The sequence below is a fragment of the Neovison vison genome, chromosome 5 (genome assembly GCF_020171115.1).
Source record: "Neovison vison isolate M4711 chromosome 5, ASM_NN_V1, whole genome shotgun sequence".
Classification (NCBI taxonomy): Eukaryota; Metazoa; Chordata; class Mammalia; order Carnivora; family Mustelidae; genus Neogale; species Neogale vison.
In genome coordinates this window covers 25812750-25824999 of record NC_058095.1, presented here as the reverse complement: position 1 = coordinate 25824999, position 12250 = coordinate 25812750, and the positions used below count along the sequence as shown (strand labels likewise).

The 12250-nt window shown below is 50.2% G+C and overlaps 1 protein-coding gene and 1 long non-coding RNA gene across 2 annotated transcripts in view; one reads left to right on the top strand and one right to left on the bottom strand.

Moving 5' to 3' along the window:
* Positions 1 to 10355, bottom strand: part of PITPNA (phosphatidylinositol transfer protein alpha) — a 39200-nt gene extending 28845 nt beyond the window's left edge. Inside the window, exons 1-3 of the mRNA XM_044248182.1 lie at positions 10261 to 10355; positions 6318 to 6348; positions 875 to 1020 (exon numbers count right to left, since the gene is read on the bottom strand). Of these exons, the coding sequence (XP_044104117.1) occupies positions 875 to 1020; positions 6318 to 6348; positions 10261 to 10280 (197 nt within the window). The 5' untranslated portion in view covers positions 10281 to 10355. The remainder of the gene's footprint in view (positions 1 to 874; positions 1021 to 6317; positions 6349 to 10260) is intronic.
* Positions 10356 to 10635: 280 nt separating this feature from the next.
* Positions 10636 to 11648, top strand: LOC122907655. Its single transcript, XR_006384736.1, has 3 exons — positions 10636 to 10900; positions 11054 to 11149; positions 11247 to 11648. It is a non-coding gene; the product is annotated as an uncharacterized LOC122907655 (long non-coding RNA).
* The last annotated feature ends 602 nt before the right edge of the window (positions 11649 to 12250 follow it).

Below are 12250 nucleotides of genomic sequence, written 5' to 3'. Positions count from 1 at the left end.
GGCATGTCCTGAGCCTTATTCGAATCAGCTGCTAATGGCTCAGTAAGGACTGGCTGGCTGGCAGTCAATGCAGAGGAGGGATGGAGGAGGACGGGAGACGTGGAGGGCAAAGAGCACAATGGCAAGGAAATGGGATCATGGTGAGACATCCCCCCACTTCATGGTGCTGCCCCCTTCCTGGTTCCAGCTCTCACAAAATCCACGACCTCTACCCCGAGCACTTCTACAGCTCCAGGGCACTAGACGACGCTAAATCAGGAATTTTCCCAAATGAAAATGAAATTTGTTTCATTTCTAGTCAGTTCAGTGACTAGAAATTAAGATCCTGGTTTACGTTTCACAGCATTGTGAATGTACTTACAGTCGCTGAACTTAAAATGGTGTTAAAAAAAAAAGTGGGGGGGGCACTTCCCCCTCTCTCTCCCTCTGCCTGCCTCTCTGCCTACTTGTGATATTTATCTGTCAAATAAATAAATAAAATCTTAAAAAATAATAATAATAAAGTAAAAAATGAAAACCCTTTTTTTTTTTAAAGATTTTATTTATTTATTTGACAGAGAGAGATTACAAGTAGGCAGAGAGGCAGGCAGAGAGAGAGAGAGGAGGAAGCAGGCTCCCTGCTGAGCAGAGAGCCCGATGCGGGACTCGATCCCAGGATCCTGAGATCATGACCTGAGCCGAAGGCAGCGGCTTAACCCACTGAGCCACCCAGGCACCCCAAATAAAAACCCTTTAAGTGAGCAAAGAAGTGTCACGCACACCCACCCTCACAGCAACCTGAGCAATCAGCTAATAACCCGGAAACACCCCCCATTATCCATGATCTCCACCTCAATACCTGGCTGCCTTCTGGCCTGGCTGCTCAGTTACATACCTCTGTAAGTGGTAGATCTTGTGTGTGTACTGGCCTTTCTCACCATCCTTCTCATAGGGCTCATTCACCAGGACCTCCACGCCTTCTCCACCCCCTGTTTCATTTTTGCTGGCCTCAGCCACAGAATACAGCTGCCCTACTTGATACTAAAAGACACAGAGACACAGGAGTTACTGTCAGGGCAGAATTCTCACCAGGCGCACACAATCCAGTTACCAGTAACTGTTCAATGGGACCACTCTGGGATCCACCCTCCCACCACCATGCGCCCCCCTCGTTCTGCAGTTCCAACGTGGGACCTTGCCCAGATCTACCCAAAGCAACTATGAACATGGCTCCCTGGCCTCTCCTTAGCTATCAGATGCATTTAATTTCCTCCCTCCCATGTTTACATCCTCCATCAAGGCTTAAGGAGGCAGGTGAGTATACTTAACCTCACACCACTATCCAGAGAACACATTATAGGGTCCAAAGTAGCTTTTCCCCTGAATCTGCCTATGGTATTAAGACCCTAAAACCAGATCTGGGTTGCCTGCTAGAATTCTCTTTATCCCATTCATTTAAACAGATCCTAACACATGACTTTTGTTAAAGAAAGTTGCTCTGTGAAATCCACAATCTCTGCTGTAAACTGGCTCATCGACTTATTCTTTCTCCAGTGTGTGCAGATCGTCCCCCTGCCAGCAGCTCCAAGAACATTCTTGCAGGCAACCAAACCTCCAGATGCTTTCCAGAATCCTGGCAGGGCTGAAGCAAGTGCCCTATTTCCCATTATGGATAACACAGATTCCTACCCCACAGTATGTACCTTTAATCCCAATTTGACAAGCGCACCCTTTGCGTTGGCACTTACTAGATGGCAAGAATCTAGTTTTCTTTTATTTGGGTCATAGGCCACCCTGGCAAGTCACCGGTCAAGATTACTGGTCTCCTCTAACCCCCTCAGGACAACTCAGCGTTAGGACCCATGCATGACCTGAGCTCTGCGCAGGTCCTTCTACTCCCTGCTCTTGGAGGGAAGCTGTTCGGTGGAGAAAACAAAACAAAAAGAATGAACAGTGACAGTTAATGCAGGAAGCTACATCTACACCAAAGGATGCATTTTCCCTGTCACCGCCAGTGCCACCAGGAACAAGTTTAGAGAGTATGAGAAAAAAAGGGACTGGATGACATTGGGAGTGTAAAGGTTTTTCCTCACCCTCCACATTATCCTCCCCAAATTCCTGGGACTCCTGGGAGGGACAGACAAGGGTTTTTCTCCTTTTGAGATGGAACCGAGAGGCTGCATCTCTGGGCAGCACCGCTGACACCACTGTCTGCAAGAGCAAAGGGCATGGCGGCTTCCGGGGCTGCTGCACCTCAAACTCGGACGCCTGCTTTCCTGGGCAGCTTCACAAGCACTGCAGGGAAGTTTCTGGGCAAAGTCCAAAATGGGACGCAGCACTCGCCAGGACAATTCACTCTTCACCATAAAACTGAAGGAGCCCTAACTTCCAAAGTAAACACCCGGCACAAAAGGTCAAGGAAAGGTCTCCCTCTCTTGTAAGAGGTGCGGCCCCCTGAACGTTTGGTCTGATTCTTGATGCTTGGCGCGGAATAAAGCTTTGCTTGACCTTCGCTTTTAAAAAAAAAAAAAAAAAAAAAAAAATGCCAAGGAAAGGCCCAGGCAAAGGATCCTGGCTCACTTAATCCCATAGAGAGGAACATCTGGGCGGGAGCCTGTCACCTTGACCTTGCTAATTCTAAGCAACATCAGTGCTGCCTCGATGTCCCCAGGGAACACCAAACTGTCTCTATGCCTTTCCAAGTCCAGCCCGTGGCGCTGAGGCGAGACGAAAACCCCTAACAAGTGGGTCAGGGTCTGGCTAAGCAAGGGCATCCTAAGAAGGAATGTTAGTTGTGTTTTAGAGAAGAGTCATAAGAACACCTAACCACTGACTCAGCAATCCTAGAGGGCAGGCTGAAGAAAGGGCTCAATGGAGGGGACTGGGTTGTCGGCTGGTGCTGTTGTTTAGTTGGGGTGGGGTGTGTGTGTGCGCCCAGGCAGAGACTAATCCCCTTCATTTGGTTCCTCATCAGATGCAGGAATCAGAGGGCAAGCTCTAAGAGGATCAGTCTGCTGGGCTGGCATCTTCCCCCTTTAATCTCTCTTGATATTCTGATCCTTTAATCCCAATGAGACAAGTGAAGGCAGTTTTGTTAATCCAAAGGGGTTAAGTAAGGCTGGCCTCCCTAAGCTCCAAGTGTAGGACACTTTTGGCACAGGGGCTCCATACCCTGGGAAAGCAGAAAGCAGCCACACTGAGATGGGGCTGGGGGTCAGAACATTACATAAGATAAAGAGCCCTAAGGAGACAAGATGGGGATTGAAGCCTCCTCAGGCCTAGGACAATGATGCCTGCCCTTGCCCAAAGAACTAAGACACTCAGCTAAGAAAAAAAGAGACCCTATCACTAGGATTGGGAGCCCAGAAGATGTAGCAGGTGGGCCTGAGACCCTTGCAAAAAACAAAACGGAAAAAACAAAAAACAAAAAACAAAAAAACATCATCACGAAAAACAGCATAGCTCTTGGTCCCACTCACGTGACCCTGTCGGGACAGGGTACACAGGGGGATAGTACCACACGTTTCTGGAAATGGGAAGTAAATCAGCTCTGGGCACATGGAAGAGGGTGGGCCTACATAAGCCAGGAACCACTGGTGGACACACCCTTGTCAAACAGCCCGACTTTCTCGCTCTGCAGCCAAATGCCTAGAAGCCCTATGCCCTATTAGGCCAAAGGCTTCTGCCAGACAGAAACTAATTCCACCCCAAAATATTGACTCGGACCATCAGGATGGTTATAAAGCCATGGCCTTCTCTTTTCTCTTTCTTCTCTTTCCCAGCCTACCTCAGAAAGCCCTGAGGAGGGGAACTGGGCTGGCTCAGTGGGAAAAGCATGCAACTCTTTTTTTTTTTTTTTTTTAAAGATTTTATTTATTTATTTGACAGAGAGAAATCACAAGTAGACTGAGAGGCAGGCAGAGAGAGAGAGGGAAGCAGGCTCCCTGCTGAGCAGAGAGCCTGATGCAGGACTCGATCCCAGGACCCTGAGATCATGACCTGAGCTGAAGGCAGTGGCTCAACCCACTGAGCCACCCAGGTGCCCCAAGCATGCAACTCTTAATCTCAAGGTCACGATTTTGAAACCCACAATTAGGTGTGAGGTTAAATAAATAAATAAATAGATAGATGTTAAAAGGAAGGAAGGAAGGAAGGAAGGAAAGCAAGCAAGAAAGCCAGCCTTGAGGGCCTCAAATCAAGGCCTTCGATTAGGAAGTGAATCCCACAGTCACTGATGCTGGGCTGTTCCCATGGGAACCACGAGTCAGGAAGGGGCTATTGATAAAGACTGAAAAAAAAGAAACATTACTTGTTTCTTCTTTGGCTTTCCCATTCAAGGTTTTCTGATCTTCTGGAACTAAGGTTCAAGACATCAGAAAAGCAGCTCCGGGGTGCCAACTGGCTCAATCAGTGGAGCGTGCAACTCTTGATCTCAGGGTTTTAAGTTCAAGCCCCAAGGTGGGTGTAGAGATTACTTAAAAATAAAAAGTCTTGGAAAAGCAGCCCCTACTTCCCCCTACCCAGGACATGCACTTGTTTTCTCATCAGTGACTTCTAGCTGAGAACAGGTAGACCATTCCCAGGCAGAAAAATTAATCCTAACCAGCACTTACTTCCCAAGCTTCTGCTTACCCTGTAGGCTCTGTTCACCCCTCCCCATCACTTCCTCAATACTGCAAACAAACTGCCAATTGCAGATGCTCTCAAGGTGAGTTCTTCTTTTCCTCCATGCCTGGCCCCATCATAAGTAATCTCCAGGCTTCCTGCAGAGCAGCCAATACTGCTCCCGAACACTGCTAGCTCTCCTGGATTGGCCCCCCATTGCAGAAGCACTTCCATCCTTGTTCTCTCAAGATACTCCCTGTGAAATGTCCATTTCACCCCAAAATGCACACTGAGGTACTCCTGAGTTTTGGGAGACATCTTCCTGACCTGGAGGGTGGGATTACCCTGTACAGCAGAGAGAGAGTTACTGGACCCCCAAGAGGGGAGTTTTAGGGCAAGGGCCATGCTGGGCCTTCCTGCTTCCAAACCACTTCCTATGGTTTGAAAAATCACCACTTCTTATTTTTCCCAAAGAGAGCAAGGCCCCCTCCAAAGGAGGCGGGTTAACAGGAAACCCCACCCCCACCACCAACACCTGTCAGCCTAAGCACACGGTTCCCAGGGCCCAGGTCCATGTCAGGTGTCTCCAGGGACAGCAACACCTCTCCTTTCCAGGCCCTTTCCCAAGATTCCCAGTTTCATTTGCCTTATGACCCTCACCCAAAACTCTCAGAGCGTGTTCAAGGCCTGCCTCAGGCTCCTTCCCCCAGATCTTCACAGCTCTTACCAGATGTGTAGCCCATCACAGGAGGCAATCCTCCAGGTATCCAGTGCCTGCCCACCCCTTTTGGGGTTAGAAAGCTCAGATATTTGTCTCATCTAAGGTGTGCTGCAGGCTCTGTTGGCCTGATTTTATTTTTCAAAGGTCCATTTCATATTTGGAACAGAGTGTAAGTTATCACAGAAGCTTCATGCTGACACCACAGGAAAGACGATGACTGAGGTCACCACACTGGCTGAAAAACTTCACCCAAACTGGAGCCTGGCTGGAAGCTGGGGTGTATGTGTGTGTGTGTGTGTGTGTGTGTGTGTGCGCAAAGAACAGGCTGCACCAGGAGAGGAGAGTGGAGGAAGTTCAAAGAAAGGGTGGGATGAGGGAGGCTCTATGACAGTTTTCTGCTGTCCAAGAGACTATTCTGAGTCAGTGTGGCCTATGAACCTTCTGGTGGCAAATGCTTCCAGGTCCCCATACACAGGAACATGGGGCCTAGCACTATAAAAGGACAGAGGGCAAGCCAAGCCCATTTGCTATTCCCTGCCCTCTGTAAAAGGATTCTGGGCCTTGGTCTTCCCAGCAGTCAGCTAGAATGTGGCGAGGGAGGGCCTCGGAGATTTCCTGCCCTACTAGTTTATTGCACAACAGAGAGAGCCATGCACACTTCCCAGCTGTGTCATGGAGGTCCCAGAAATCCCCTCACACACTCAGTGCCCTCAATAAAATGTCCCCAAATGGGCACAGTCCTAGCAGGTAAAAGGGGCTCCTTTGGTCTCTGGTCGAAGTCCCCAAAGGCCAACAGCTTAAGGTAGGCTGCAGATATAAAAAAATAAATAAATAAGTGCCTTCCTTCAACAGAATGTGGCACCAGGAAAATTCTCATCAAGTACTGATTATCTCTAAGTTAGAACAACCATGAAAACCACACGAAGAGTGTGCGCCACTTGGAACCCAACTTAGCCAACGGTCACAAACAATTACATACAACTATGAATAAAAAGGAAGAAAAAGAACTTACCTCATCTACAGACACAGGCAGGATGACTCGACTACAAGAGAGGGAAAACAGTATCAACTTCAGGCTCTGTATGTAGCCCAAGGTTCTTACAGCATCATCTTAGAACACTATTAAATGTTTTGTTACACGTGACATATACTCACTGTCAAAAACCCAGCAGAGAATGGCCCCCTGAGTGTTCTGAGGCAGGATCATCTATGCCCTTCAGGTCCCTATGATTCAGTGCAAACCTGTCCCTCTACCAGCTACTTCCTGGGCCTCTGACTCACATTTGAAGCTGTCCTTTTCTCCCTCTCCCCCACTAACATCCTTCCCAGCAACAAAAGGGCCTGTCCCTGCAAACTCTGAAGCCACAATAAGAAGTCAGAGAGACCTGAAGAATCAGGCCCTGGGGATTTCATCTCTATGGGCCCCATCTCCTAACAATAGCCCTCGAGGTGGAAGGCTAGTACGGGGTCATGCTCCTTCGAAGCTTAATCACGCTAAGAGCATGCACCAACTGTCTCTGCTCTGGGCCAGGGCATTGCAATACAAGCTACTGACACAAAGCCACCAAGAGCGGACACTCAACTTGTGTCCTGACCTCCAGAGGCTGTCCAAAGGCTCCCCAATTGACTGCTTTCTTTTTCTTCTCCATTTCAATGAACACCCATTGGTGGAGGTACCACCAGGAACCCAACAGAAAAGCCATGGCCAGCAAGGTCCCACACCAGCTGGAATTCCACAGACATATGAGGGCTGGTGGCAGAGCAAGTCAAGCCCCAGTTGAAAGCCATGAAGTCCAAGTTGAGTCAAAACCACTTGGTCATATTCATACACATCATGCCAGCTCCCGAACTTAGCTTCTCAGTTCCCAAACCTTAGTCCCACTGGAGCCTTCTGCACCTTGCACGGTTGGTGAAGCATGAGCTGCTATGTTGTCCTTCCTATGCAGTGGTTCCGACAACTCGGATCCATGTTCCAGGCTGGTAAACACTCTGCTCAGTATTTTCTAAATCCACGAAGCTCCCCAGGTAGCAAGAAGCACACAGGGGTCTGAGAAAAATACTGCACTAAAGGCAAGGCACAGAGCAGAAAAGTAACAGGGAAAACAAAATGGGCTTTGAGTCCTTACTGCCTGCTAACCGCCCCCCACCAGAATGATTCCAATAACACAAATCCTGCAGGTTATTGGATGCTGCCACGAAGGCCCTCCTCCCATTAGAAAAAGCCAACAGTGCAGAAAAACACTTTTAACTGGGAGGCCACCATTTCTGCACCCTCAGAAGAAACTTCCTAGAAAACAATACGCCTTTTATCTTCAAGAACAGCAGTAAGGATCACATCCAAGAATTTGCAGAAATCAAATCAAGGAGAATCCTGTTAGAGGAAGTGTCAGAAAAACCAACAGGGAAAACTTCAGGCCCTTGGTGGGCACCAAGTCTTCCCCCCCCTCCCCCCCGCAAAATGACAAGCATCAGCCAATTCCTGAGAGGACGCTCTGAGGTTGCTTACATGACAGCCGCACACCCAGACATTTGTCCCTGGCTCCTCAGGAGCAAAACCACTTCAGCAGCAATAGAGTGCAATTCCAAAGGATAGGGCCACAGGGGCAGTGCTGGGCTGAGACTGGAGCTGTGCTCACTGCACTGTGACCTTCACTTCCACCCTTCCCAGAGCTGCAGCGCTGCAGCCATGGCTAAGTGGCTTGGATGCCCCCCTCCCCATCCCCTGCCCCAGGATGCACACACAGAGCACAAGTCAGGCAGGAAGGAAACGCAGATGCTGAGCAGGCTCTGGATCCTAGCACCTTGGACCGTTCCCTGGCAGGCTTCAAGGGTAGAAGAACAAAGAATGGGAAGGAAGGACCTTTCTTCAAGACTCACTCAGATCTCTTCTGACGGTCCCTTTCCTGACTGACCTACTTCATAGAACTACAGGTTTCTATAGACTCTAGGATCCATTTGGGAACAGGAAACAAAAGATCAGGAGAATGGGAAAAGCCTGTTGTCTGGATGGTCAAGACTAAAATCCAAAGTGCTGAGGCAGCTGGGTAGCTCAGTCAGTTGAGCATCCAACTCTTGATATGGGCTTAGGTCATAATCTTGGAGTCCTGAGATCGAGCCCCACATCAGGCTCTGTGCTCAGCATAGAGTCTGCTTGAGATTTTCTCTCTCTCTCCCCCAACCCCTGCCACTATTTCTCTCTCTCTCTCTCTCAAATAAATAAATAATATCTTTTTATAAAAAATACTTTAAAAATAAATAATAAAATCCAAAGTGTACCACTCCCTCCTCCTGTTGGGATACCAAGGTTCTTCCTCCTCACTATATAAAGCTCCAAGCTCTGCATCAACATCCTCCTGGATGTCAAGAACTAGAAGTGGAGGGGCTTCAAAATAATGCTGTTCAGATGAAGTCTCAAGCTCAGATGACACCTGGATCTCTGCTCCCTTTGTTATCCAAAGTTCCACACTGTGTCCTAAATGTCCTAAACACCTCCAAGGAGCAAGCCAGATGGAATGGGGCAAAGTGCCTTCAGCGACGAAATGGACACCAAATGTGCCCTCTGCACACCTGCCTGGGTACCAACTGAGTTCTACCAGTTGCTCTCTACCGTGACATCTCCTACTTCTGGACTTCTGGGCTTCTGACCCAATACTGCCCACATGCCCTCCCTCTAGCAAAGCAGCTTCACTGTAAATTCTGCACATACACACTCAATCTCTCCTCTTTGGGGGGAAAAAAATCTTGAAATGTTTAATTGGAATCATGAGCTTCAGTGATCCGTCAGCTAGTGTTTGAAAGATTTAGCAATTTAAACATCCCACTCTGTCATCTAATCCCCTAGATTTCAGGAGCAAGCCTATCTCCCTGCAACACCTACCAGAAGTCACTAGTTTCCCAGCCCAGTCACTACTCAAAAACTCCCTCACCCTTCACCGTCTTTCATCAATTAATGGTTTTATAGGAACCTTCTCAATTCTCAAAGCAATTTCTCTATCTCTTTGCACCAAGACTAAGAATGCTCTAGAGGCAGGCTGCCCCTGTCCCCCACACCCCATTCCTATATATTTATTTGTTATATATATTCACAAACATATTCTCTCTACCCTATTAACAACCCAGCCCTCTCCATCACTCTAACTCCCACAAATCAGCTCCTCCCCGGTATTTTCTGGATTCCTCACCCAAGTGTCCCCAAGTCCCAAGCAAACATCCTAAGCTTCTTTCCAAGTACCTCCTCCTCTGCACCTACCACCTGGGCACCACGTCATGCCACCAGTCCCCTCTGCTGTCTTTTTAGACCCTTCCTCTGTCACCCAAGCCTGGCCCTAACTCCCTGCTCCTTTTCCTAGGTGCACTAAATCCAATCCTTCCCCCGATGCCTAAGGCAGCCACTCCTCATACTCCAGGTTCCCCTCACACTCCTCCCCATCATCTCAGCCCCATTCCTGAAGCTGTCTAACTGCTCCTTGGTCCCTGAAGCCTACTCCTCCTTCTCCCGCCAGTCCCCTCAGCCACTCCAGCAGTTCTGGCGGGCCCCTCCATCCCTCAGCCCCACCGTAGGGCCGCCCCACATCTCCATCCCCTCAGCCCCTCTTCATGCCCCTCTTCATGCCCTATTGGCTCTCACTGTCCCCTTGACCCCATCTCAGGCCTTGTGCAGCCCTCATTGTCCCCTTGCCCTCTCCTCTCAGGCCTATTCGGCCTTCACGGTTCCTCTGGCCCCACCGCAGGAGCTGTCCGTATCTCTCTATCCCCGTTGGCCCCACCTCAGGCCCTGTCCGGCCCTCGCAGTCCCCTCAGCCCCTGCTGGGCCGCCCAACAGCCCATCCATTGCTCTCCATCCCCTCGCGTCCCGTCCGGCCACTGCATCCCCTCCGCCAGGCCATCAAGCTCCCTGGTCGTCATCCCCGACTCTCCCTTCCTCCCCGCTTCCGCACGGCCCGCCGGACACTCACTACTCCTTGAGCAGCACCATGTCGCTCCGCAGCTCGGCAGCTGCCCGCTGCCCGCCCGGCCTCCTGCCCGCTTCCCGGCGGCCGCTCTCCCCGTGGCCCGGCCCGGCCCGGCTGCCTGTGCGCCTTCGTCGTGGTCTGCTCCGTCCCCGCCGCTCTCGCTGCGGTCGCCGCGCCGGCTCCTGCTGTCCTGGCCTTGCCGCCTCCCGCGCCGCTGCCGACGCCGCCCGGAGCTCCGGTTCCGCAGCGCCGCGCGGGGGCGGGGCGTCTCTGCGGCAACCAGAGCGTCACACGCAGCGCTGCGCGCTGACCTCAGCGCGAAGGAGGAGCCTTCTCGGGCCCGCCCCTTCCTCGTCCTTTAATGGGCCGTGGCTTCAGCCTGCGGGTCGGAGGTGGGCTCCCCGCAGGCTCCAGACTCGGCCAGTTAGCGGGGCAGACAGCAAGGTGTCGGGTGGGGACCTAGGTGTGAGTGTTATGTACCTGTACGCACCGTCCCTTCGGTGTGGTGGGCTGAGATCCAGGAAAGGGCTGTGCCAAGAAAACATTAACGATAACCAAATTTACGTGCAAATGCTCTTTTAAGTGCTTGACTCCTCAAGACATCTCCACCAGAAAAAATTACCATTGCTGTGCACCTTTACGGGTGAGGAGGAGGCAGAAGTTAAAAGACTTGCTCAAGTCCTTAATGAGCATGTGCTGGAGATTTTCATCCAGCAGTCTTAGTGTGATGTCATTCATCCAATATGTATTTGCAAAGTACGCGCGGTGTCCCCAAAACCTGTGCTTTCATTGACAGAGTAAACAAGACAGGTTCGAGAAAAGGCCCGTGAGTGGTGGAACACAGGCTTGGTGGAATTATACTGGTCAGCAAAAGCTTCCTGGAAGAAGAGGGGTAGGTTTTGGGGTGGGATGTTTTTATTTTGTTTTTGTGGGTTTGGGGGGGTGCTTTTCTGTTCTTAAGTTTTGTTTTTGTTTTTGTTTTTTTAAAGTAATCTACACACTCAACATGGGGCTTAGATTCCTGTCGCAGAGATCAAACGTGGAGCTTGAACTCATCATCAGAGATGGCGAGTGCATGATACTCTACCCACTGAACCAGCCAGGTGCCATTCCTCCACCCCATCCAAGAAGAGGTTCTAAATTGAGATCTGCAGGGGGCTAGGAGGGCAGAATTAACTAGATAGAGTGGGGAGAGGGTTGGACGCAGATAATATAGTTCATGGCAATGATAAGGTGTTTGGAGTCCATCCTAAGAGGGCTGGGGCCCTTTAAAGGTTTTAAGCACTTCAGGTGCTTGAAACCTAGTCCATTTCGGCCCAGGTCTTGATCTCATGGGTCTTGACATCAAGCCCCTAGCATGGGCTCCATACTCAGCTGGGAGTTTGCTTAAGATTCTCTCCCTTCCCCCCACTCCACCCCCCACCCATGGGCATGTACTCTCTCACTCTCTCAAATAAATAAATCTTTTTAAAAAGAAGGTTAAGCAGGTTTGGTGTATGAAGGCTCACTCTAAGGGGTGGGTGGAGAGGGCATGGAGGGGCCAGACCAGAAGCAGGGAGCCAATTAGGAGGCTTCTGCAGAAGTGTGGAGAAGAGGGACTAGGACAGTGATAGGAAAGGGCAGGGGAGGGAAGCAACTCAAGAGGTTAATATCCATAAGGTTTGTTGGCTAATTGGCTGAGAGGGAGAAAGGGAGAACACCACCCAGATTTCTGACCTGGGAGCCTGAGTGGGCTGTCCTGCCTTCAGGAGAATACTGGAAAGATAGATGTACACAGAGGAAAATAATGACTCCAGTGTTGGATCTGAGGGACAGCCAGGTGATGGCGAGTGGACTGCCCAAGATGGGGATTTGGGAAGGGAGGATGGAGCAGGTGACATATTGCTGGCAAGCCATACATGACGGGTACCTCAGCGGAACCCTGAGTATTGCACATGTTGGCCTCTCGTTTATCAAATCCTAAAGTAGGTGCATGGATTGCCTCAGAAATCCA